The 27,906-nt window shown below is 42.4% G+C and overlaps 1 protein-coding gene across 1 annotated transcript in view; it reads left to right on the forward strand.

The window, feature by feature from the left end:
• The window catches only part of LOC122792803 (rod cGMP-specific 3',5'-cyclic phosphodiesterase subunit beta-like), an 897,069-nt gene that overhangs the window by 795,663 nt on the left and 73,500 nt on the right, over positions 1-27,906 (forward strand). The window contains exons 18-19 of the mRNA XM_044060372.1: positions 19,764-19,871; positions 19,973-20,036. Coding sequence (XP_043916307.1) covers positions 19,764-19,871; positions 19,973-20,036 — 172 coding nt within the window. The remainder of the gene's footprint in view (positions 1-19,763; positions 19,872-19,972; positions 20,037-27,906) is intronic.

Here is a 27,906-nt window from a genome sequence, read left to right on the forward strand (position 1 = left end):
ATGAACGTCAGCGGTGGCACTGCACACATACACATGGACACCTGTACATGCATGTGTTGTGCCATGTACATCTACACAGCACTGTACGGGTGTTGGACAACCTGCCACGGCTCACCTGTATTGCACATGTGATACACATGGGACATTGTGTAACCATGTGACATTAGCAGGGAAGGTCATGCATAGCATGTGCGCGGGCACGTTGTACACACCAACACACAGCACCTGTGACACCACATGGTGCATCAGTGCCACATTACTGCTGTGGCAAGTGCCATTTGTCCATCGCACCATGTATGACTGTGATAGCACGTGCAGCCTTGCTGGGCAGGGCTGCATGGTATGGCAGGGTATATCACATACATGGCACAGGGATGTGTCCCACCTGGGGGGTACTGATATTGGCAGGGTGGCTGTCCATTCCATATGTCATTGCTATGTGTATATGGACATTACACATGTCTATCATCATGGTGTGGACAATGGCCTTCTGCAAGGTAGGCAGCACGCTGCTTGGTGGGGGTGTGTATGGTGCATGCAGGTATCGCACATCCATGCATACACATTACCCCTGACAGGTGCTATGTGCTGCGATATTGTTCAACACAGTGCTGTATGTGCCCACACACTGCTATCCCATGCACATGGATGGTTGCCTGGCCTGACATGGGTACCACATATGTCTACATCCAGTGCCTGCTGCCACCCCATGTCAGCTGGTGCACCACACAGCGCCATCCCTCCCACAGGGAGCGTGGTGTTGGGCACAGCATAGGTATCCATGTATGGGGACAAGGATGTTCACATAGCAGGGGCACTGATGGTATCATCCATCGGACCATACACGTATGACGCACACCTCACACACACAGCCCATTCAGTATGTTGTTCGCAACACTGACACAGCTATACTGCTAGGCCAGGGACATTCCCAGACGTACATACACAGATGCGTGAACATCTGTCTGTGGCATGGGCTACAATAATGGTGGGGTTCAACACATAACGTGTTTGAGTGTGGCTGGCGCTGACGTTCTGTGCACATGTCTACACAGTAAGCCTGTTCTACAGTAGCCAGCGGTGATGTGCTGTGCACATGTCAATGCTGCACATTGTGTTGGTGTCTGTCAGTCCACAGGCCAGTGGTGGGACACACAGGGGTATTAGTGAACATATATGCATGCCACCCTGTACTGCTGTACTGCTAGCTTCTCGGGTGCTAATGTGTCGTGGACATGCACACCTTACCCAAACAGGTGGTAGTGGGTTGCCACCCGTACCCATCTCCTCTTGTGGGTTGCTATGATCCAACACCCTCTTTGTATTGTATGTTCAGGCTATGCACCTGTGTGGGGCATGTGGGCATGCAATGCACTGTTTGGCTCCTTTGCACCCATTGCAGAACATGTCACACAGGTACACTGGCAGCCATACACTTCACAGCTTGATGACGGTACAACACGTGTTGTACACACGTAACACATATCCTGTGGGACATGGTCATATGTACAGGCATGTCCAACAGTCACGTACCACTGCTACCCCTACATGACGGATATGCAGTACATGTGGCGGTACAGCAACTGTCACATGTAGTCGTGCAATGCCCCCCTACCTACATGGCGTGGTACTGCCTGTGGGGGATATGCGTCTGCATCCATGCTATGGCCATAGCTGACAGTTGTACATCGATATGTGCAACATACCTCATTTGGTGTTCTCATGGGTGCATGTTCAACATGGCTCCGCATTGTTTGTGTCTGTCACACAGTCATTGTTGTACATGGTTTACATGCCAGCCATGGCTTACTGTGTGTGATTCCATGTACTTCATTGGGATACCAGCATTATACATTATAACAGCGTATTCCAGCCATCACATAACCTTCCTAGCTGACACTGTTAGCCAGCCAGTAGGAGGTGTTCCGCCATCTGCACATAGGTCACACAGTATGAGGGCGGCTGACACCCATTCTGGGGACAGGGTTCTGACAGCTGTGGATGGGTGTGATGCTGTCGACAACCATGACTGCACCTGATGGTCACATCTGGATGGGTAACATTCACAACACACACCTACCTTCACGTAGTAACACATCATCCACAACAATGGACATTCCTGCCAGAACAATGTGTGCAGTATGTCTGTATGACCACTGCAGGCACCACTGGTGGCACCCAGCATGGCAGCCAACAGCACCAGTGTATATCCCGTGGAACCATGGGTTACACCATTCACAACACACCTGTCTCAGATGACCCTGTTGTGGATCACAGTGCAGTTCCACACATCATGTTACACTAGGCATCATGCACTGATATGTTGCGGACGTGTGAACGGCTGTGCAACTCAACATATGCACACATGACACATCACCTGGTATGACATGTCTGTCATACAACATGTTATTGTGACCACCCTGTGATGGCATTATACAGGCTACGTGTACTGGGACATGTGATGGCTCACCGGTATATTCACCCTCTGGGTGTGTGTCTAGCCAAGTGTACAGTAGGCAGTGGTCTGAACACAGGGACACTGTACATTGACCTACTCTGTCACTGCAACTGTTGACTATGCTCATACTGTACTTATACAGGCATGTGGTATCTGACCACTATAACATTCCTGGTCGACCACACTGCTGTGGCACACATGACCTGCGGACATCTGCCTGGGGTGTGGAGCACACATGTACATCTTCACATGCTATACTGCCTCTGTGGCGGTGTCACATGACTGTCTCCAGCAGGGCTGTAACAGGCAGGCACGGCATGGGGTCATGTGGGACAATGCTTGCACCTTCCACTGTGCTGCACACAAGCAAGGCACACACACTAATGCACCACTCACATTTATTTGCAGTGCCTGGGACCTGCCTCCATGCTCTGCACAGCACACCTGCAAGTACAGATTGTACACGGATCATAAGTCCCAGGCACATACCTGGACTGCAACACACACAGGTAAGGGGATCCCACATCACACAGTGTTTTGCACACATACTGGATATGTGCCGAACACAATGCATCATAGGTGCTCCATGTTCAGATACCCATGTTTGTGACTGCTAGACACATTGTAACACGCAACAGAGCTTACACTGTACACCACAGGTTACATGCTGTCTGTGTTGTCATACTGTACATTGGGCCTCAGACAGCTGATACTGCCATGTACTGACAGCAACCCACACTTCCCTAGAATGGACACCCATGTACCCACACATACTTGAGGCATGCACTCCACCTAGCTGGGTGACACATTACACAACACATACCATACCTACACTACCCTCAGCATGCACAATACCTCCATGTGTCTGGTGTGTTAAACCTGGGGTTATCCCCCCTTTGTAGATGAACATATATGCTTCACGGCCCTGCTAGCCACACCCTGGACACACACCCATCGCAGCATACATGGTACATGTGTTCTACAGCCAGTACTACTGACGTCTGCTGACAGGGGTTGTTAATGGCATGGCACCCCGGCAGATGGACAGTGTACATAACTATGCTGACACATACCACAGTGCACTTCCGTGGCATGCATGCAATGGTAGGGACCATGCTATTCCACACAGAGACATGGCGGCACTGGCCTTTCACAGACGCCACGGTGGTGGTCATGTTCCATGCACATCTGCTGTATGGGCACATGTGCAGGCTGTTGCACGGTGGTGTATATTCACATGTGTGGGGTGCATCACTTGACAGCCATGGTGGGTCCTCGTGGTCCATCACATGCTCCAAGGCTAGCTACCTACACATGACTGCCACACATTGCAGTGTGGGTCCTCAGGCAGTGTGGTGGTATGTCTGTGTTGTTTGGCTACATCCACATTCGATGTCACGTACAACAGTCACCCAGGCATTGCAGACTGAGATAATGTTGGCAACATGCCAGGCAATGGTGTACTTACCAACAATACACACTCTCACTCACTACAGGGTTGCAATCCATACATGGACATCGTAGTGTCCCTGTGGACACATACATGGTACTGCCATGCACACGTTATGTCCTAAGACACTGTCCCAATGTCACCTTCTGATCTCCCTAGCTGTTATGTCCCGCCAGCCTGTTTGGTATGTGTCTCCTCACCAGCCCACTGAATTCACTGCTAGCCTGTTGTCGGACATTGTGTACCTTGACCGTCACACTGCCGCATCTATCGCACTACACATGGGTGGCACTGCATTGCACGTGTGGGACTGCATTTGTACACCCATGACTGGACCATTCTGTATGGCACTGGGGCACATCCTCACAAACATGCTTCACGCACTCATTGATGACCTCCATGCCTTTACTGGCACCCTTGTTGAGCTTCTGTGTGCCACAGCACGCCACATACACATGCTGGCCACCTGTCATACCATTGCATGGGTGGTTGGTGTGGTACAGAGGGCAACAGATCAGACATTGTCCTCACATTGCCCTTCAGCACCATTCCACGTTCTGGTATTGGCAATGTACACATCCACCTGCACATCATACCCTGTGTCTCAGGATGTTAGGCTATATGACTCCTGGACAGGACACACAGTGGTGCAAGCATATCATGCTACCTACTACATGTCAGGTACATATGGCATTACACAGTCCTCAGTCATGGGGCCCCTCATGTTCACTATTTGCTTACATACACAACATGCTGTCACAGAGTACTGTCCATGCCTAGATATCCCACATCTACATACCTGGCACCATTATAGCTCCACCAGCTCATAATGATAACAACCATACGGGTGTCGGTGTGGCAGATACATTATGTGGGTGTCATGGCATCAGGATGCATGCACATCACCTTTGCATAGCAACATTCATCCTCTGCGTATCACATGGATACTGTCCCCGTACATGCATATCAAATTGTACATGGTTGCTGTACACACAAATGCCCCACATGGTGCTGTGGTTACTGTATTCCACTGTGGCATGGGTACACATCTGCAGGGCCACACCTATCTGTACTATGTGTGATGCTGATACATAGGTAGCCATTGTACCTGTGGCATACACACATCTACACACGGGCAAGGTTACAATACCACATTCGTGGTGTACCTTCCACAACGGCTACGACTTTACATGGCACAGCATTGTCATGCCATGATGTGTACCAGGCTCAGACAGTTTACATATGTGGCTGACAGACGGAAAACACATCTGTACACATCTGCATACCACATACACAGGGGTGTCTTCTGCTCTGACATGGACCATGTCTTCTACATTACTGATGCATGTAGTACTCATACATGGCAATTGCAGTGGGCAGTGTGAACGGACCGCTCATGGATATGTGCACACATGACACATTGCATGGGCTGGGCTTCTGTGTTACTTCCACAGACACAACACACACCATGCTGTGGAACATAGGTCCTGTGCACATCCCACAGGGACACACAGTGGCACTGTTCATGTGATAGCTCCCTTGCTGTTTGAGTGACACGTAGTCATGGTACCACCACAGCAGCAGTACTGTGTAGGCATGCAGTTGACACCCACCTCTGCTGTTCACTGGACACTACCATGGGGAGGTGACACTACTGTGCACACTGCACATGTGTTTACACATGGACCTGCCGGACTTCATTGTTGCCCACATTGCACCTGCTACAGATCGTTTGGCCATGGTTACTTGGTGTTCCTTCCATTTCGGATGGCTATTATGCTAATACTCTGTCCCATATGTACAGGCCATACGTATCCTGTTATTGTACATACCAATAGGCAATAACTCCATTATGCATGATATGCCTGTGATACTGTGTATGATGTCTGTCATATCCACCATGACAGCTTTACATTACACATAGTTGACATAGTATCCCTTACTGGAAGGCATCCGTGCACGTCGGGCGCACATTACGTATGACATCAACGGTTTATGCCCATACACATGTGTGCTGTGACAGTATACATACATGTACTATCCCCTGCTATGGCACTTCCTTGTTGGACATCCACTGCCAGCATCGGCGTGTGGTGAGGCATTGTTCTCTGTTATGCCCCCCTGTGGCAGCCCTTGTGTTATCCCAGCTGTGTACATGATGTCCCATTGCTGTGCACACAGTGTCCACAGTCGTTGATATGCTCAGCAGCATAGCACTACATAACCACCTTTCACCACTCTCTGCATTATGGACAAGTATCATTACTTACAAACACCATTCACATACAGTACAGCTTCGTCATACACATCATGCGTTACACACCCGTACATATCGTGGGTTCTACATACCTTGTCTGTGTTTCCTTCCATTTTTCGTTGCGTGTATCACTATTCCGATTTCTTCCTCTATCCGTTTTGGAGTACTAGTTCAGTATGAGCATACGGTTTGAATATCCTGGGGGTCATCCTTATATCCGTCGATACCTGCGACATGTGGGTTCATCACACCAATAGCTGTTCCTCAGTGTGTACTTGTGCGCATATCACCTGTGCATCTACTCCATTCGTACATTACGCGTCGTAACTAGGGTATGGTTGCATTCCTCACCTGGGCATTGGCTATTTGCCCTACCGTCGTGGAGATGGTCTGTATTGTGTTATGTTATGTGTAACTGCAGCCGCTATGTGTGGCGACAGGTACATTTCGCAGTGGTGTTAGCCGTGGATTGTGTGTGTTGGGTATGGTATTATGTTCGACATGTGGGTGTCCCTGTCCTGACGGCATCTGTTGATGGCGTTTTGCATTCGGATGTGTAACATAGCTGTTGTATTCCTTTAAACAACGGATGCAAGTATGCATCCGCTGTTGATACTGTTTCCCACGCGAGATATTGCGGTTATGCAGCTGTCATTGACTGCCTGTATGTTTGTGCTGCTATTACGGCTTGTATCCCTTTGATATGTGTGACGGGGAATATCGGTGGTTGTAGGTGACGGATACGGGTTGTGGGCCTTGCATCTCTACATACACGGTATGCTTGTCTGTGTGCTCCATCCCTGCCTGGGGAGTTGACAGTTACTTGTCTGTTGTTCTGGGAGTGTAGGTTGTGTTGTTGTCATGTGATGTTGGTATCGCCTGCGTGTGTGCTTCCTGCATGTATTCCTCCATCACATCGGTGGTATATCTGCGGTTGTTTGTACGTGACGACTATCCCTTGTCATTCTGTCATGGATATTTACAGTCATTGTGGTCCTGTACTTGGGATGGCCTGTTTGCCAGTGGTTGCCACCTATTCAGGTGGCGATTGCTTGTTTGACACTTGTAGAACACACAGCGGTGTTTACGGGCTGATACGTGGCCACGATCAGTACCGGGGTAGCACATGCGTATTTCCGCGGTACATACCTATTGCTGTGTAACTTTGCCGACGTATCATTTTGCAATTAGCATATCAGTGTCATACATACGGTCATGATTAGTACATACGTCCTTTCCATTTCATGTGGGGTATATTCCTGTGGTACATTCTGGGACATTTTCACTTTGCATCGTTATACGTCGCCACACGCCTAGCCAGGGTGGGGCTCTCAGTACTACTTTGGGACTACTGGTGTACATACGCCTGGGGTTACTGTACTGTACTGTATGCCTACACATGTTATTCCACTCCGCCTCTCACATGGCACCAACATACACATTTTACAGTGGCACACACATTACACTCACACAGCGAAACACACGGCACCCTCACCGCACACATACACATACTGCGGCAGTCACAGGGACGGTTGCACACAGTACCTGCGTGGGCCGCATCACCGGCGGCAGTGTATACCTCCCCCCTCATATCATCATACTATTACCCGCGCATGTACTGTTACTGTACTGTGGCCTGGCGATCATTCCGACTCGCAGTTATGCATTTCGGTATGTTGACCTTTCCATGGGTGGCGGTTTCCTCTTCTGTTAAACCTCCCGGATGCTCAGGTTGTCTTTCACTATGTTTACTATGTACAGATATCGCGTGTTACTTCTCTGTCACCTTACATCCCTCTGATTCCCTGTCTTACCTGTTGTACTTATATGTATATGTGTACATATATTTCTATGTATGTAATTATATCTATCTACATATCTGTATATGCACATATCTACATGTCTATATGTATACACCTTGCGGCGAACGTTGGCAGCATACAGCAACGCTGTCTGCTGTAGGACCCGCGTACGGTTCAGGTGTTGGCGTTCCATGCTCCGCTGGCTGTTGGGTGTGCAGTGTTTGGGTGCTGCCTATGTTGGAGTCACATATGGGGCCACCCATATAGTACACTTTATGGGTGGCCATGTTTGTGTGCCATCCATTTCACTGTGTGTGCAGGTAGGGAGGTGTCAGTCCATGGGGCCTACGCTGTCAGAGTATGTGCTATATGTTCCCTCTTTGCCAGGGCATAGGCATATTGGGTACGCCTCCGTCTGCCTACTGGGGCTGGCACAGTGTGTTCATGGTCCTGAACCCTCTGTGCCTGGACTGGCCTTGGCAGTTGTGGTGGACTTTGTGGCCCTTCACCATTATGTCCCTGCAGCAGCTGCTTCCACAGGATCATATTATGTAGCATGGCACATACTATGAATATGTGGGCACATGTGCCTGGAGAGTACTGCAGGGCTCCACCGGATGTATCCAAGCACCGGAACCGTGATTTCAGCATCCCAAACACACGCTCTATGATTATTCTGGTTTGTGCGTGTGCCTCATTATGGCGTTCTTGCATGTGTGTGTGTGCATTTCTGATGGGGGTCATCATCCACGGCTCCAGTGCATAGCCAGCATCCCCCACAAGGTGGCCTTGTGGGATGTCCCCCCTGGCGAATACCTGGTACAGCTGTGAGGCATGCCAGATATGGGAGTTGTGGTAGCTTCCAGGGCTGCCAGCACACACATCCATGATAATGCCCTGTGCATTGCACACGACCTGGCAATTGATGGAGGGGAATCCCACGCGGTTTATGTAGCGTCTACCCTGCTCCCCAGGTGGTGACTTGATTTGTATGTGCGTACAGTCTACTGCACCCAGTACCTCCAGGTATTGTGCCACACAGTGGAAGCGGCACATATTGCTGGCCAACTCCTCCTGAGATCTGGGGAAGTATATATGCTCATTGGCATGTGGTAACATGGCATCCAGAAACTGGTGTAGTACCCTGGATGCTGATGCCTGTGAGATGCCCGTTATATCCCCAGTTGGCCTTTGAAAGGTACCTGTGGCCAGTATTCGCAAGCTTACACATACCTTTGTGTCCACTGGGATGGGCTCCCCTCTGTTGTTTCTTGTTCTCAGGCGTGGCCGGCACAGCTCCACTATTTGCTGTAAAGTGTCCCTATCCACCCTGTAACGCTCTACTATCTCCAGGTCTTGTAGCCCCTGGTAGGTTACCCTTGGTCTGTACACTCTCCTTCTCCTCTGAGGCCTACGGTAGTTGTCGGCACCCTCCTCCACAACTCCGTCTGTCTCTAACACATGCTGATGGATCACGGCCACAGCAGCACCCAACATGTACATTTTAAAAGTTCCCCGTGTGTTTACACCTATGGTGCGGCATTTGGGAATACATGGCTGTGTGTTGTGTGCATTCACACTTTATACTATTGTGCTGTACACCCGGTGATGTCATAGGGTGTGTTTGTACGGCCGTATCTGGGGATTATCTTCCGTGTTTTACCGTTGGCACTGCAACGCTGTTGCCTTTGGTGTTGCATTACTCTTGCCTGCAATGGATTAGCTTTCGACCTTACCTTACTGTTTCTGCACGTTGCACCTACTATTTCCTGGCATGCATCCTGCAGAGCCCTGTCATGTGTAGTTTCTGGGACATGGAATATCGTGCGTTTTGTGTGCCGCCGCCATTATGCTGCCTGTCTACTTGGCTCTGCTGTGTCAGTTCTTCACTCTTTGATATCTGCTACCTCCCCTACTTTCTTTGCATTCATATGCCTCCCCTATCCCGTTTTGCAGGTTTCTGCATGCAGAGTTGTCAGCTGCCGCCGATTGGCCTTCGTGGGTTGATTACTGTTGATTGCTCATTACTACTCCAATTACACTGCTTCCGCATTTCCTCATATTCTCAACATCACCTTCCTGTATCCGATGTTGTTTGCGGGGCGAGCGTCACATGACTGGGTTAAGGGAACATAGTCATCCTCGTGCACATGCACCTCTGCACGCATTGTGTGCTCTCAGCTCAACTATTTCCCCACACGCCGGTCCTGCAGCTGTGATGTGCAATGTACAGCCCAGGTTTGCTGGGCTCCAATGTGTTTCCTCCTACAGTGGCACACCCCTCTGCAGGTGGCATGTATTCCCTCTGAGCCACTCCTCGGTGTATTACTGCTGCGCCGTTTGGTACAGCCTTACGCCGCGGGGGGTTTGCGATTCAGTATTATCTGCCTCATTTGCATGGCATTGACTACTAATTCATAGTTACCGTGCCGAACACTGCCGCGACTCCTTGGCAACCCTTGCACCGTGGATGTGGCTTTCCATGCATACCATGGTGTATTGTGGCTGTGAAGCTGATGTGTATTACACTGCTCTTTTATGACATTTTCATATTATTTCATTGTTTAGCACCTTCCGCAGACATGTCCTGGGGTTCTGCTGTGAGTTTCTGTGGACATACCATTTATGTTATTATTTACATGTTGTGCATGTTTTCTTTTGACATTCTCTGTGTCTTTCACCATTGGCATGTGGCAACAGTGTGATACCTGATGTTGACAGCCTTCCGTTACTCCTATGTTATGTTTGGGTAAATGTAAACCGTTTTTTTTTGGTTTACATTGCCGTGCCCTTATGCTACGCCTGCGCCACTTCGTGGCTCGCTATATGCCTTCATTTGCATGGTGCAACACCGCACATGAGGTGTTTAGCATACCTACGCCAGAGGCGGCGCAGATCCGGCGCACGCCGGTAGTGCACGTGGAATTGGATCATACCTGAATCGCTCGGTGGCCATATTTGGCGTTGTAACGCCTACGCTATGCATCCGCCTGGCGCAACGTTCATGAATCCCGGGGCAAGTTTGTCAAAAATTCAAAACACAAAGCATCTGGTCATATTTACAGACTATAAGTTAAGACAGTGGTGAGAAAGCAGTTCCTTTATTTTTGATTCAGTTGATTTAATTTGTAAAATTAACAACCTCAACATTAGGTTACTATGATGTATCTGTAACCTTAGAAACTGCTTCACTTTACTATGTCATACTACCAAAGATAGGTGCAGAATAGTACAGGATTATGCTTACAAATAAGTATATCAAAGTTATATGGGAATGTTTGGGGAAGGTTTTCCAGAACAAAAATGTGTGTAAGTTTGTATCAATACAAGATATGCAAGCAAACCAGCAGAGTGGCAATGGGAGCTGCTATATCCTCCAGTTTGCTATTTTGGTTTTAACATACTGGGATGCCTATATCTGTATACACCAGAGTGTGTGTGTGTGTGTGTGTGTGTGTGTGTGTGTGTGTGTGTGTGTGTATATGTGTGTGTGTGTGTGTGTGTGTTTGTGTGTATGTGTGTATACATATATTAGAAATGTACAGTGTCTTTATTATTCATTTTGTCCTTTTAATTTGAAAGGGAAGCTTATGTGACCTTGAAATGTTCATTCAATACTTAAACAGGAATACAATTTTTTTAAAACTGACTCCAAATGTGGATTTGAATTGCATTCTGTTTCTTGATGTGGTGATTACATAAAAAAAACAGCTAGAAAAAGTCTCTTTTTGACACCCCCCCCCCCCGCAAAAAAGGAGTTTGAAGAAGAAGAGCGATTTTCATGATTCCCTCTTCTCCTATGATTTCAGTGGCTTTTTGTTCAACTTGTCTGGACTTGGCATTTCGAATGCAAACATTTCAATAGCGAGCTGTTTACATGCTGTAGATACACAGCTAATAGTACATGGTACCACAGTTCAAAAACCACATGAACATATAGTCATAGGTGGCACTACACATGTAGTTTGTATATTGCTGAATGTTCCACCTGTAATTCGTACTAGGTAGGGTGCACAGTATAAAACTGAGCAGTAGAGTGTGTCAGCATAATAATACAATTAAGAAAATGTCAAAATGCATTGGTCAAACACTCTAAAGAATTTGGGGATTTTAAAAAGTTTGGGTTTTATGTGGCTAAATAGACAGAAACATGTATTACACAATGTGACTTAGTATGTTGGACTGTAAGGAAATTACTGACAACTAATTTTAAAATCAAACAAAAGCCCCGGTATGAGCGGCATTTTAAGATTTAGATATCAGTTTAAAAGAGATTTTCAGTTTTAATTTGTTGAATCTGATGCATGGTTTTATTAGTTTATTCCAGGCACATGTTTAATGCTTATTTAAAATTTCCATTTAAGATTTTAGTTTATGATTTTTGTTAATATTTTTGATTTGTTGCATTTGATCATGTGATTTACATGTTGCTTACTTAAGTGATTTGTGTCGTTACTTTATCAGTCTTATGAAGTTTCCAACTTGAACAGGAACAAAAGTGCCTACTGTCACTGTTTCTTTGTTTTAATCATAGAATCATATAAAATACAAGGCAACTAGGCCCTGTGGCCATTTACACCTTCCCAGTAACCACCTTTAGACCTTACCTCCTCTTTCAAGGAGCAGCAGGCTAATCATATTGGAGTGAATTTGTGGACAGCCATTCAGTTGTCAAGTTCCTTTCTGAAGGAAGATAGGCTGTTGCAATGCTTAATTTGGAGTGGTAGTTTGCTCCAGAGAAGGGGTAAGCATTGCATGACAAATCAGTCTCTTCACAACAGGTTTAGATCCCTGGTTCTACTGTTAGTCAGAATGTTTGATATTTGTTGATATGAGGTCTTGAACTACTGAATCCCTAAGAACCTTAAAGGCAAGGCACAGACCATCAGTAAGGAATCTATAGGATACTGAGTAAAGGGATAGGGCTTCCAGCTTCTCCTAGTAGTCCTCTACTTTTAAGTCTGTGCTTTTTTAGATAAGAACCTGTGGGGTCTTTCCATTTGCTTAACATGCCTAGTAAAATAAATCATTAAAGGGGCATTGTATTTGCTAAACTATTTATTTTCTATTGTGAAAGTGCTGGTGCACTTTTGTACATTGTATTTCCACTTATTCTTCACTCTGCACTCTTTTGTACTTCCACTGGTATTTTGTGAACTTTATTGTTTGACAAATATGTTTTCCACATTCTGTAACAATGAGAGAGAAAGATACACTAGTTAGAGGTCCACCCATTTTAACTAATCACCACTTAACATGTCAAACATGCAGCCTGGTGCAGCCCTGTGCACTAACTTCTATATCTAACATAGACCTAGGTTTGTTACCCCCCCACCAGCGTTTTTTGGAATTGTACATGTCTGTCATAAGTTCATAGGTTCATAGGTGTGTACTAGGCTAATGGCCCTGGGACCTTTACAAGCCTAGCCATAGGATTACCCTGGCATTGTGCCACCCGACCTTAGTTACCAGTTATCCCCGGGGTAAATTTTCTGTTTCCCATCAACTCATCAATATTTCTCTTGAAGAGGGTCAGCGAGGTTCTCTGCTTGACATGTATGGGAAATCAATTCCATAGCATGGGCAGTTCCTGGATTATGAACCTGTCCCTCCATTACATTCTGTTGATTGCTGTAATGAGGTTGAGGTCTCTGGAGCATGTGGTGCAGAGGGATTGGGATTTATTTAGCTGTAGCATTTCTAACAGAGCTGAGTTAGACATGGCTTTGTAAGTCAAGCAGAGATCACCTCTAAGTAGGCGATATGAGAAAGAGAATAGTTGCAGTTTTTTGAGCCTGTCCATATAGGACAAGTGTTTATGCCTAGGATTCTCTTTGTGAGGTACTTTTGTGGCTTCTCCAGTTGTTGCAGGTGTCTAGTGAGGTACATGCCAAATGGGGCATTGTGCCCTGGTCTGAGGAAGGAAAGTCATTGAATTTTCCGAAAGCGCTAATGTAGGTCTGAGGAAGGAAAGTCATTGAATTTTCCGAAAGCGCTAATGTAGGTCTGAGGAAGGAAAGTCATTGAATTTTCCGAAAGCGCTAATGTAATAAAGAGTGTGTTTGTTGTGCCTGAAACAGCTAGTCCTGGTTTTTCGTTTATTCAAATGGGGCATTGTATCGATGTCTGGCCTAATGAGGGAAGAGTAGAGGGAGACAATGACCTCTTTCTTCCTGGATGCAAAACCCTAAGTAATGAGATATGCCACATAGAAGGACTTTCTGACCACAGTGGCAATGTGGTGATCAAAGAGAGGTTGCCATCAGCCTGTGTTCCCAGATCCTTATAACGTCTTCTGTGTAGTGGATGGACTACCATCAATGTGGCAATTCATGGGAACTGTTTTTCCCAAAGGGGATGATAACACATTTTTTGGCATTAAGCTTAAGGCCATGGTTCTGACATCAGTCTTTGGTCTCATTGAAGCCATTCAGTAGGATGTGAACATCACTTGGGGAGTTAATAATAGCTTCCAACTTACAATCGTCTGCAAACTTTGTCAGCCAGAGTCCCTTCATGTTGGCCTGGACTTCAGAGAAGTAGATAAAAAACAGGAGAGGACCCAGGACTGAACCCTGTCGGATTCCACTCGTGACTAGTCAGCAGTCTAACTTGGAGTCAGCTACTTTCACACTGTGGGTTCTATCTGTGAGCCAGTTTGCAACCCAACTAGTGATATAAGGGGTTGATGCCTATCTTAGTGAGTTTTTCTATGATTCTTGAGGGGGAAATGGTATCAAAGGCCTTGGCCAGATCAAGGTAGGCTGTATGAACCACCTTGCCTTCATCCACTCCTCTGCTAACTGACTCAAAGAAGTCGACCAAGTTGAGCAGGCATGATCTACCCTTCACAAAACCAAACTGTATGGGGTTCAGTGTTTGGAGATTCCCTATATCCTTGTTTATTAGGTACATGATGATGCATTCCATAGCTTTGCATATCAGGCTAATGGGCTGATAGTTCCCATGGTCTGTAGTCGCTCCTTCTTTGTGGAGAGGGATGACTGTAGCAGTGCGCCATTCAGTAGGGACAAAGCCTGAGGTGAGGCTGTGACTGAACAGGGCACAGAAGTGAGGTGCCAGTTCACTCTGTAGTTAATGTAGAACACAGCCAAGGATATTGTACTCCAATAAAACAAACTGGTAACTGATATACAAAATAGACAATGGAAGCCCATGCCTTCATCCAAAACAAGTTTAATTGGTAAAAACAATCCAATCCACGTTTCACCTAAACTTTTGTCCAACTTAATGTTATTATAGTTTATCAATAAGTTCATAATGTCAAAACCAGCTTGATTAAATAGGTGGACCAGCTCAGATAACAATTCTGGCTTGTCCGTCACCCCATTGGGATAGCGTCAAATACGCAACCCCCTTGGGATGATTTACCAGTTTGTTTTATTGAAATACATTGTTTTTTACATGTTTTGGAATTACTGGGCTGCTAAAATGGACTATCCTGTTACAATGGGTGAGTTAACATAACTAATTCAACAAATGAACCAAACTACCCATTGTTGTGGACATTCCACAGGAAACCAAGGTTGCAGGAGTGATGGTCTGTCCCAAAGAGTTTCTGTATTGTCAGCCACAAATGGGGTTTCTACTTCTAATTCTTCCAAAAATTGTTTTGCATATTGGAAAATGAACTGCTTTAATTTTAACCTTGATGGCGAACAAGTGAATAGTATGCAATAGCTAGCTCCTACTTTAGCTAATCAACTGAGGCAGTTTGAGACTAAACTTCAGAAGTTCAAAACCTTACAGCTTGAAAACGTGTATTTGAAAAAGAACTTGGACTTAAAAAACTTCCCAAGGGGGTTGCAAACTTAGACTCAATGGGGTGGTGGACAAGCCAGAATTGTCATCTGAGTTGGTCCACCTATTTAATCAAGCTGGTTTTGACATTATGAACTTACTGATAAAATATAATAACATTGAGTTGGACAAAATTTTGGGTGAAACGTGGATTGGATTGTTTTTACCAATTAAACTTGCTTTGGACGAAACAGCCAGGGATATTTTTCAGGTCCCGTAGAAGCTATATTCTTGGCCTTGGACAGTGCTGTTTTAACCTGTGCAGCAATAATACTGGGTGCCTGGCAATCTACTGGTATTGTGATTGGTCCTTTGGGAGGGGAGGGATAAAGTTGGCACTGAACCTGTCGGCCAATATATTGGCAATATCTGTTGGCTCGATATAGGAGCTTCCATTGTGCAGTAGCTCAGAGCAAATCTGGGTATTGCCATGGAGATTCTTTACATAAGTATAGAAGGCCTTGTGGTTGTCTTTACTATCTCCTGCAGTTTTGTTTTCATAGCTAGCTATAGAGGATTTGATGAGGGATCTCAACTTTTTGTTGAGGCTGATAAGGGAGTTTTTCCAATCTTGGGACTTCACCTTATTCCGCATCAGTTTCATCCTTCTGTTGTAGAGTTTGTTTATGGCAGGGGACCATCAGATTGGTTTCCTTTTTTTGGAGGAGAATGTCTTGGTTCTATTGGGCATGGCGAAATCCATGCATTTGTGTACGTGTTCGTACAGTGCATTGGTGTATGATTCAGCAGACATGCAACTATTCTCCATTTGCATGGGTGCCATGAAGTTAGAGATATCTGTTTTTAGGAGCCCAAAGTTAGCTTTGGAGAAGTTTTTCATGGTGGTTACCTTTACGGGGGTGGGAGGGATGTGGATTTCCAAGGTGATTAGTTTGTGGTCAGATCTAACCCGGGAGAAGTTGACTATTGGTGTTGAGCAACAGTTGAGCATGTTAGTAATGACCAGGTTAGGGATGTTGCTACCTATAGTGGGGGTAAGAATGAGCTGTCCAGGGCATTGGAATTAATGAATTCCAGGAAACGTTGGGCAAGTGTACTACATGAGTAGTTTTCCCAGTTAATGGAGGGGTAGTTGAAGTCACCTAGTATGAGAGTGTTAGATTGGACTCTAAAATTCTCCAGGATGCTTAGGAATGTGGAGTGCAAGTCTTGGGACATGGTTGGGGACCTATAGCAGGCTACAACCCTGTCTTACCCAATGTTAGTTGCACCTGAAGTATCTCTGATGCGCTATGTTGGGCTACCAGTCTGGACGTGTGCGCAACCTTTATGAATATGGAAACATCACCGCCTTTGGAGCTTCGGTCCAAGTTCTGGAACTGAAAGGTGTGGAACAAGTTATAGTGTGGCTTGAACCAGGTCTCTGTTACAGCACACATGTCAATGTTCTCCATTTTTAGGAGTGCTTCGAGCAAGTGCATTTTGAGATTTAGATTTCTAACACTGAGCAGCATGACCCTCAGATCGCATGTGTTTGTAGCTGTTACAGTGGTAATTTGGTCTTTGGAACACTGCCTAAAAAGGTACCATAGGGGTGGCAAGAGCCTTAGCCAGTATCCAGAAGCCCAGGGGTGACAGATGCAGGCCATCTTTGGCAAAGCATCAAGATCTGTCAATTAGACAGATACTGGATCCCCTTAGAATGACACGAGAAACTTAGTCAATTGTGGAAGTCAATCATTTTCTGCCTGTACTGTGGTATAATTCTGGGTGATGGTAGGATGCTGCTCAGGGCTAGGGTCATACCCGCCTGGGCTACATAATCCGAGAGCTCCTCCATGTCTCTTTTTATGTAGTCCAGGGAGGTACGTCTCAGGTCATTCACACCTACATGTACAATGATAGAGTCATTCAGCCTTATATATTTGAACAATCCAACACTGAATCTATCAAGACATTAAAGTTTCCCTTCATCACCACTAATCTGTTCCCTTATTAAATCTTTATAGTTCCTGTAATACATCTGATACATCAGCAAAGAGTACAAGAGCTTTATCTGGGTCATATATGTCACATATAACTAGAGGGGCATTTTCTGTTCACATCATCTTCATAACCCATCTGCCTTCTGTTTCTTTCTTTACATCTGTTATGTTCCAGTTCAAGTTACTCTGTATTGAAATTTTCTACTATTTAGAAGATTTAACATCCTGCCAAGTCTCCATACTTCTGAGGTTATTTTAGTTCCTGCAAAAATAAAATGTTGTGCATCAAAGAATGCACATAATGTGCAAGTAAATTTCTTTACAGCTTTCAATTAATCTCTCTGTTTACTGAATGTGCAAGCAAATTTTTTACAGCTTTCAATTAAGCTCTCTGTTTACTGTAAGTAAGAGAAACACATTGTGCAAAGTCACTAACAACTGCAACATAAACAGAGAAAAATATTATTAATGAAGCAATTACTATTCAGCTAGACATAGAAAAAATAAGTAACTTGGGAGATACACACAAGCAGTTGTGATCCCTCCTCAGTTAAGTTCTAAAATAAACAAAATAATGCATTAATGCAGTAGTGTAATAAGCAGCAGATACTACTTTATCAAAGGACCCAGTACTGCACTCGATTATTAATCATGTCACAGATAACCAGGTACAGAGGGAAATACCTGGAATTAATGAACTCCAGGAAACATTGGGCAAGTGTATTGGTACATGAGTAGTTTTCCCAGTTAATGGAGGGGTAGTTGAAGTCACCTAGTATAAGAGTGTAAGGGCTGGATTACCTAATACCAAAGACAAGTCATCAAGTCTTAGATGGACGGTTCTTTTGTTACCTTAGTTTTCCATTGGGTGCTGGTCATTTTGATTGTGGGCCAAATGAAAAGCTGGTACATAGGCTTTGGAGATTGCTCCAGCTGAGAAGTTTTAAGGTCCTCCTTATCAACATCTGATGTTTGCAGCCTCACTGTTTTCCATTTCAGGTGGAACAACATTAGCAATGTAGGCTAATGTGACATTGTCTCCTACTGACCAATTTCCTCAGAAGGTGATCTGGTTTTCCTTTCTTTTTCCCAGTGGTTGTTGTAGTCTGCTGTTCATATTTCTCTTGACTTATCGTCACACAACCATATAATAAAATTAAAAAAACAAATATACAAAATAAGGTGTCTGGAACAACTCTGCCTCACTTTTTTGTGTATGTCAAAAGACCTTTCCCCACCTTTTTTATTGTTGTTTTTGTTTTACACAGTACCTAATCAAAAGTTCAAGGAATGAGTCACTGCTGATTCTTTTTTTTTTCTTTTTCTTATACTTATAGAACAATACATGACTCAAAACCTTAAACATATTTTCGTCACAGTACATACAGATGTGATTCAGATTTAAGCATGTCTTCATTATTTAAAGATTCAGATTGTTTAATGACTTCTCTCCATACACCACCCAAGTTTAGATATATAACATTTGAAATTCACTGCAAAATGCATTTTACAATAAATAAATCTGTAAAAATTTGAAGGTAATATAAACTACATCATCAACAAAATGAAAATGTAGTTTTATGCTAAGAGCAATTATATCCTTGTTTTCCACCCAGCTATGTGAATATTGACTCTAGATGATTGTTATTGTTAATGTGACACCTTGACCACATGAGCAAAAAGTTGAAAAAAAGGGTCGTGGATGAATGGATATGTCAGGAAAATACTGATGAAAGTAATCTGGTAGTAGTGATTTCCATGTCACGGATTGTCATAATTGCAACAAGAAATTCAAGTATGCACTATAGAAATATTACTGTAAAAAAAGCAGGAAATGCAAAAAAAGTTTATTGTTTTCTACTGCAATGCAATTATTTGTTTGATTCTTAGATGGAATAACATTAGCTGTATATAAATTGCAGGCTCTACTGTCCAACTATTTCAGAAATAACACTACCAAAATTTTAAGATTCCATTATATCTTACTGATGAAAACTATCATATTGATACAGAGCTATTTTGTTTACAGAAAGAGGACAATGTTCCAGAAGATAGTTGACCTTTCCGAAACATATGAAGATAAAAAAGCATGGGTTGAATTTTTGTCTTTAGAGACAACAAGGAAAGAAATTGTGATGTAAGTTAACTGCTTATTCTGTAGACTTTCTGTAGATAGTTGTACAGCTATATGAAAAACCTGACAAGCAGTCACTGTTATATTTTGATTATGTCTTTTAGGGCAATGATGATGACAGCATGTGACTTGTCTGCTATCACTAAACCCTGGGAGATTCAGAGTAAGGTCAGATAACATTATGTACTATCCTCAGCTAAACTGTTCAAATAACCAGTTCTACCAGTACTATCAATAAAAAAACATTGCATAGACTTATATAATAAAAATAAAGTGTGATACATTGGCAAGAAACATTTCAGAAATTATGACTGCATAGCATAAATTTGTGCAGCTTAGGAAACTGCAAGAAGCTTTGTTTATAACATACATATGAATAGTAGTACCCTGTAACTAAAGAATAATTTGAAGTATGCATTTAAGGTATAATTTATGCTACACAGAGTTAAATGACATACTAAGGAATGGATGTGCTTTCATCCTTTTCCTATACATATACCTGTCTGTCATTTGTGGTGTACATGGATACTAAAATGTCTTGCCATGAAATACTCTTGCTTGATGTTTCTTCAGTAAAACTCAAGGATACATTGTACCTGAGTGACAGTAAACTGCTATGTATGTTGTTACAGTGTATATCTGGGTTTCCCCTGGCATATAACTACCCATAATGCTAACTGAAAGTCTAAACACAGCTGGTTAGTGCAACAGACGTGACATCAATGATATTTATATAACAGTAGTAAACCCAGGCACTTTGTAGTGTTTTGTTTTTAAAGTTATAAGTATATACAGCCAAGCAGACAAGTATCCAATTTCAAATCCAGATGAAACAATGACTTCAAAATCATCTGAAAATAAGCTAACTTAAGGAAATATGTGAAATATTAAATACTTGCAAATTTTTAAAAAATGGTCTGAAATGAATAAAGACAAAATCAAGTATGGGTCACAGAAATATTTACATAATTTTGCAAATATCAAGTCTGTAAAACTTTAACACATATGTAGATTATCACTTTTTAAATCAACCTGGATGAAACAGAGGTCCAGATTTTCAAACATGTCACCACATTAAACATAATAAAAGATGCCAGCTTAAAATCAACGCTATTCATAAAAGTTTGCAACATATACTTATATGTATATACAGGAAAAAGTGAATACATATTTTGATTCAAGGAAAATGTGCAGTTTGAAGTCTGTTATGCATAAGTTCAGGGAAGAAGAAACGTAATGACGCAAAAATATAGATACATTCTACACATTTTACAGGACTTAGCAAGAAATGTATTTTTTAGAAATAAATTAAAAGACATTGATTATACAGAAATATATGTTATGGTACCCAAAAACACATTCTCAGATTAGATATAGCAGTTGTTTAAAAGGACATTTAGTCACTTGAGTTGTCAGAAGTAAAGGACAGAATCACATAAGGAGAAAAGAATAAATTAACAGGTGCAAAATAAAACTGAAATATCAGTAGAAAATAAAATGCAAAAGCATTGAACATCACATGTATTAAAAAAACAAGGGACTTACAAGATGACTGCACACTGAGCAGCAGCTTAATTTCAGCTCTCCAATGTGTAAAAAGAAACTTAGACATAAAGGCCAGTAGCTCTGCCAGTTTAAATAAATTCAGTTAATGACTAGTAAGTATATTAACTGGATGCCAGCAAAGAAGAAACTTAGAAAGCCTGAAAGAAAATTAACTAGAAAAGGTGAAGATAAAACACTGACTGGGAATAATTGTGCAGCCATTCAGCAAAAAGCAGTTTAAGCTCCAGGTCTGGTGCAAGACATGGCTTCCAGTAATCTAGAAGAAAAAACAATCAATTATGCTCAGAGCTGATTAAAATAAACAAAACATTGAAGGAACTCAATAACAAAAGGCTGGAACAAAATGGAAGAAGCTTTAAACAGCTATTCAGATGAGCTGATAAAACTGCAAAACATCAGTGGTTGAAATGAAGAAATGGCTGGCTGAGTAGGAGATTGCATAAGAAGAGCTGTTTCAAAAAATGGTAGAGTTAAAGGACAGAGCATGCAAAGGAAACCTGAGATTTTCTGCTTTACCAGAGAAACTGGAAGGAGCAGACTGTATTCATTTTGCATTAAGCACAAATAAGCAACTAAACTGGTACTCCACAGCAGGATTTATTAATTGAAAGGGCACATTGTGTGCATGCTCCAAACATGGCCATGAGAGAGCAGCCAAGTACTAGTAAATATGCAATCATACCAGCAGAAAGAGTTGATCCAGGTAAAACAGTGGCAGAAGGGCAAAGTATTAAAAATTGGAGACAGCAGAGTGTTTGGAGAAATGATTATTCACTGTACACCAGGCAGAAAGGAAGCAACTTTATCCCAACAATCATTGAATGTCAAGAGGCAGGTCTGAGTTTTAAGCTGCTGTATCCAGCTGTCTTAATAATATTTTTCCTGGAGGATAAATGTCATTTTTGGTGCAGAACAGGCTAAAGAAGAAATACAAAAGTTTGTCCAACAAAAAGCCAGCCAACAAACAGAAGGGGACTCTGCTTTTCATTCTTCTGATAATAAATGTCATAGTAAGACTTTGTCAGTTAAACCTTTTCCAATGTTCCAAAGGAAAGTGTTTGAGAGACAGAAAAAGCATAGAGGTTGACTAGACAAATTGACAGTACCTTGAACTTGAACAAGAGTCAGTAGTTGGGAGATGGAGATGAATAGGAAGAAGACCAGAAGACCAGGAACAGTGAAATTAGTGAATAAATGTGAGATTATAAAACATCAATCACTTTTATGAAATATGGCACTACAAAAAAGTGGAAAGATTGGACTTTTGCTGACTTTGTTAAACTTTTGGGGAAAGAAATGAGTTGAGCTACTTAAAGTTATTAATGTTTGGAAAAAAAAACTATAAGGACAAGAAAAAAGTAACTATAAGTAAAACAATATTTGTTCTTAGAGGAAAAAAAATCACTAAGTAAAACATTTTTTGTTCTTAATAGTATTTTCATAAAATATTTCATGATATAAATTGCATGTTATATAGTAAATCATTTCAGTTATTGTTGTGTGTGATAAATATACTAAAGTAAATGAGTGCCTTTTTTCTTCTTTTTTAATTTTAAGAAATGGAAGCATTACAATGTAAGAGAATAAAGGCTGGACAAAAGCATGTTTAAGTTGATATGCTATAATATCGGGCTGTTGAAGTGTGGGATGGGGTGTAAAAGTGCATAGATTATAATTTACTGTTAAGAGAGTTAATATATTTTGTCTAAATTTTGCATAGGTGACAGGCTGGATTAAGCCCCTTGGCTTAACCTAAAAAGTTTTTTTGTGTGTAAGCAAATAATAGCAAATAATTAAGAGAACACTGAATGTAATCAAAAGTTTTCCTTTAACAAAATGTTCACTGTGAGTTGAGAAGTCTGCAGCTAGAGGCAGCTGTACATTTCACTCATGTTTCCATAGAGACAAGCTGACTACAGGCTAAAAGTTAATGTTTTCTGAAGACTTACAAGCTGTTTTTCACATCTAGGAGGGGAATAAAGATAAGACAGCAATCCGTCTAAGTAGCAGCACAGGCTGTAATATGAATGGTGAACATCAAATGGAGATGACAAGAAACAACTATATAAAAGATCAACTTGTCAAATATTAGTGGTGCATGTAACAGAAAAGCTGGAAACAGACATTTAAAAACCGAAAGAGTATTGAATTATACTAAGATGCAGGTAGCAATGCTACACGAAACACATTTGGAAAGATTTGAGCATGTGAATTTGATAATGAAAGGATTTCAATAGGGATATTAAGCAGAGTATCAGGGACAAAGGAGAAGAGGAGTACTTATACTAATTACTAGAGGTACTCCAATAGTGATAAAAGAGGGAAAATAGATACTAGTGTTAGATTTATGGTAGTAAGGGTTTATTGGCAAAGGAGGAAGATTAGGCTGGCATGTATTTATATTCCATCTAAAACTGTTATTATGAAGCTTAAGCAAATGTTGGGAGAAATAATCAACTTTTGGCAGGGAATATTACTTATAGGTGGACACTGGAATTTGATTTGCAACAGTGAGGATGTATCTTGGGAACCTGGAAAGGAAAATATAACAAAAGAGGGTAGAATGCTGTAGAAAATGCTCCTGCCTTATACCTGGCTGATTCCTTTCCCCCCTTCCTTCCATCTTATAGGTTCATAGGTTGGTACTAGGCTATCGGCCCTAGAGCCTATACAAGCCTAGCCATAACAATTCCTTGGCTATTTCTTCCCACACTATTTACTTCCCTGGACCCCTGTCTAGCAGGGTGACTGACATGATCCCTGGGGTGAATTTTCTTTCTCTCATCCAATCGTCAAGGTTCCTTTTGAAGAGGGCCAAAGAGGCGCTCTGCTTGACATGTATAGGCAGTCTATTCCAGAGTCTGGGGAGTCTCTGGGTCAGGAACCTATCCCTCCAGCATGTTTTGTTTATTGTGATGACAAGGTTTAGATCACTGGAGCATGTGGCTCTGAGGGATTGGGATTTGTTTAAGTTTAGCATGTCCAACAGCTCTGGGTTTGACATGGCCTTGTATGCTAGGCAGAGATCGTCTCTGAGTAGATGCTATGTGACAGAGTATAGCTGGAGTTTCTTAAGGTGGTTAGCGTAGGGCATCTGCTTTAGGCCTGTGATTCTTTTAGTGAGGTATTTCTGCGGCCTTTCCAGTTGTTGCAGATGCCTTGAGAGGTACATACCAAATTGTATTCTATAATGAGTCTAATGAGGGATGAGTATAGTGGGACAATGACCTCCTTTTTTCTGGATGAAAAGCCCTTAGTGATAAGGTTTGCCATATAAAAGGATTTCCTGACTGTTGTGGCAATGTGGTTATCGAAGGTGAGACCACTGTTCACCTGTGTCCCTAAGTCTCTTATCACACTTTCGGTGTTTAGTGTACTGCCATCTATGTGGTAATTCACGGGTACATGTTTTTTCCCAAAGGGGATAATTATACATTTCTTGGCATTGAGCTTGAGCCCATGGCTCTGGCACCAAGCATCTGTTTCTGTAAGGCCATTTTGTAGAGTATCCACATCATTTGGGGATTCAATAATGGCTCCCAGTTTGTAGTCATCTGCAAACTTTGTTAGCCAGAGTCCCTTAGTGTTGGCTTGTACTTCAGAGAAGTAGGTGCCAAACAACAGCGGTCCCAGGACTTAACCCTGAGGTACTCCACTTTTTACTTGTCTGGAGCTGGATTTGGAGTCTGCTACTTTTCCAGTGTGGGTCTTGTCAGTAAGCCAGTTGGCAACCCATCGAGTAACAGAGGGATTAATGCCCAGCTTAGTAAGTCTATCTATGATTCCAGAGTGGGGGATTGTGTCAAAGGCTTTGGCGAGGTCCAGATAGAATTTGTGGACCGCCTTACCCTCATCCATGGCTCTGGAGACTGATTTGAAGAAGTCAATCAGGTTCAGGAGACAAGATCGTCCCTTCACGAACCCAAACTGGGTGGGGTCCAGTGTTTGAAGGTTGCTAATGTCTTTGTTTATAAGTTCCATGATAATACATTCCACAGCCTTGCAGATCAGGCTCATCAGACTGATGGGGCGGTAGTTTCTGGGATCCAAGGTGGATCCCCCCTTGTGGAGTGGGATAACTGTAGCTGTGCACCACTCAGTGGGCAAGAAGCCTGAGGTGAGGCTATGATTAAACATGACACTTAGGTGAGGTGCCAGTTCATTTTGTAGTTCATGTAGTACACAGCCCTGGATGTCATCTGGTCCCATGGATGCTGTATTCTTAGCTTTGGAGAGTACGTTTTTTACCTGTGTGGCCATTGTTACCAGAATTTGGCAATCTAACAGTATTGAGATGGGCCGTTTAGAGGCTAAGGGGGGGTGAAGTTGGCACTAGACTGATCTGCCAGGACATTGGCAATATCCTTGGGATCAGTATATTTAATGCCATTCTGTTGTAGCTCAGAGCAGATCTGAGCATTGCCATTTAGATTCTTGACATAGTTATAGAATCCCTTGTGGTTGTCTTTGGAATCTTTGGCAATTTTATTTTCATAACTAGTTTTGGAAGATTTTGTGAGGGATCTCAGCTTCTTACTAAGGCTGTTAATTGAATTTTTTGCATCCTGGGATTTTCCTCTTTTCTGCAACAGTTTATAACCTTTCCTTCACTACTCCTCACTGTAGATCTTTTACTCACTCATCCTGATAGGAGTCTCTCTTTTCCTTCTAATTTCTCCTCCTATAGTCTCTCTCGCTCTCTAGATCCCCTGTCTATTCCTCTGTACTTCATCATGTCTTCTCTTTCTTTCTGTACTTGTCTACATTTTACTCTACATATACATCTCTCTTAGTCATACCTATCTAAACTAAGAAAATATCTACTTCCCACCATTCTTCCCTTGTATATTCAACTGTTCTGTCTGTTATTGAATATCTCTATTTATATCTTGTAATCTTTGTATGTATTACTACTGCGTGAGCTTATGTATTGTATTACTTGTTATTTGTACCAAACTTTATTCTTTCTTGGGGCTTTCCCCCCAGGCCTCCACTGAAAATGGGCATGTGCCCAGTCAGACTTTCTTGGTCAACAAACATTAAATAAAATAAATAATAATAACAAATAAATAAAAGAAAAATTATGAGAATATTTGGTATGGAAGACTTGACTTCAGTAGTAGGAGAGAATTTACATATTATTCTCCAAGGTACAGTAACTGGGCTAGACTAGACATAAATTATATTTCACAGGAACATGTGCATTCAACTGAAAGCATCAACACATGTCAACTAACTATTCCAGATCATGCATCAATAACAACCAAAATAAAAATGCAGGGTAATGAAGTAAAAATGAGACACTGTTTCTTCTCCATCTACCTGTTAAAAAGAGAGGAATTTAAGGTATGGGTAGTAGAAATTATTATTAGAGAAGACAGAATTTTTTTTCAGAAGTTATATCTAGTGAGAGGGATAAAATGAAAGGGGATGTTAAAAATAGAGTAGAAATAAAAGGAAAAGTGATATGGTTAAGAAGTAACATGAATTATTTAGAGGACCTGACAAATGTTAAAGTATTGCTGAATAAGTGGAGTCTCACAGAACAAAAAGAGGTGCAACTGCAGAGTGCTAAAGAGAAAATAAGGGAGTATATGGATCATATGCATGAGTATAGAAAGATTGCTGTTAACTCACTACAGCAGAGGACACCTCCAGGCGTTTCTGCAGTTATCTCCTACAGATGCCTCTAGGAGTCAAATATTGCTTGCTCATATCTGGATTAACAATTCCAAAACCATGCTACATAGAAGGTATCAGAAGATTTCATCTTAAAGCATACATAATGGCAAACACAATTGTATTGATATATCTGACCTCTGTCTAATGCAGCTAATGAGATATTGAATATTAATTGTATACTGAATAAAAAATAAAGTAAAGTAAAATCCACTGCTCAGCAAGCAAACGCTGTAGTTCCATGAGGTAGATATAATGTAAGTCACAAAGGAAGCGGAGTACAGCAGAAGTAAGAACAAAACAACAAATTTAATTCCAAGAATGTGCACTTATAACATACGGATGAGCGCTTTCTCCATTACAGCTTCTTCAGATCCTTGTATAAAAGTCACAGTAGGCCTCCCCTTATATAAGCAGCTCAATTAATCAATTAAAACAATTTAAACAATTAAAAGCAATGCTGGAGAATTTAAAGAACTCTCCCATATATAAACATGTTAATGTAAAGTAAGATGAAAATATATAAAACTTGCATAGTGACCTAAAAACATATAAATAAACATTCTGATAAGTTAATATTGATAAAATACATAATCAAGAACATATACAAATAAATGATAGTTCATTTTATGTGCCTGCGTTGTCTCAGCTTAGGTTTTATAGAAGCTCTATCATTCAACCCATGCCCCCTATCAGCTTTCAAACGAATGATCCAGTCAGTCTCCTTAGATTCAGTAAGATTCATAGTATTACCACCCCTCTTATTCACAACAATTATCTCTAGGACCCGGAA

This window comes from Protopterus annectens, chromosome 2.part0 (assembly GCF_019279795.1).
Source record: "Protopterus annectens isolate FY-2018-M chromosome 2.part0, PAN1.0, whole genome shotgun sequence".
In the NCBI taxonomy this organism is placed as follows: Eukaryota; Metazoa; Chordata; order Ceratodontiformes; family Protopteridae; genus Protopterus; species Protopterus annectens.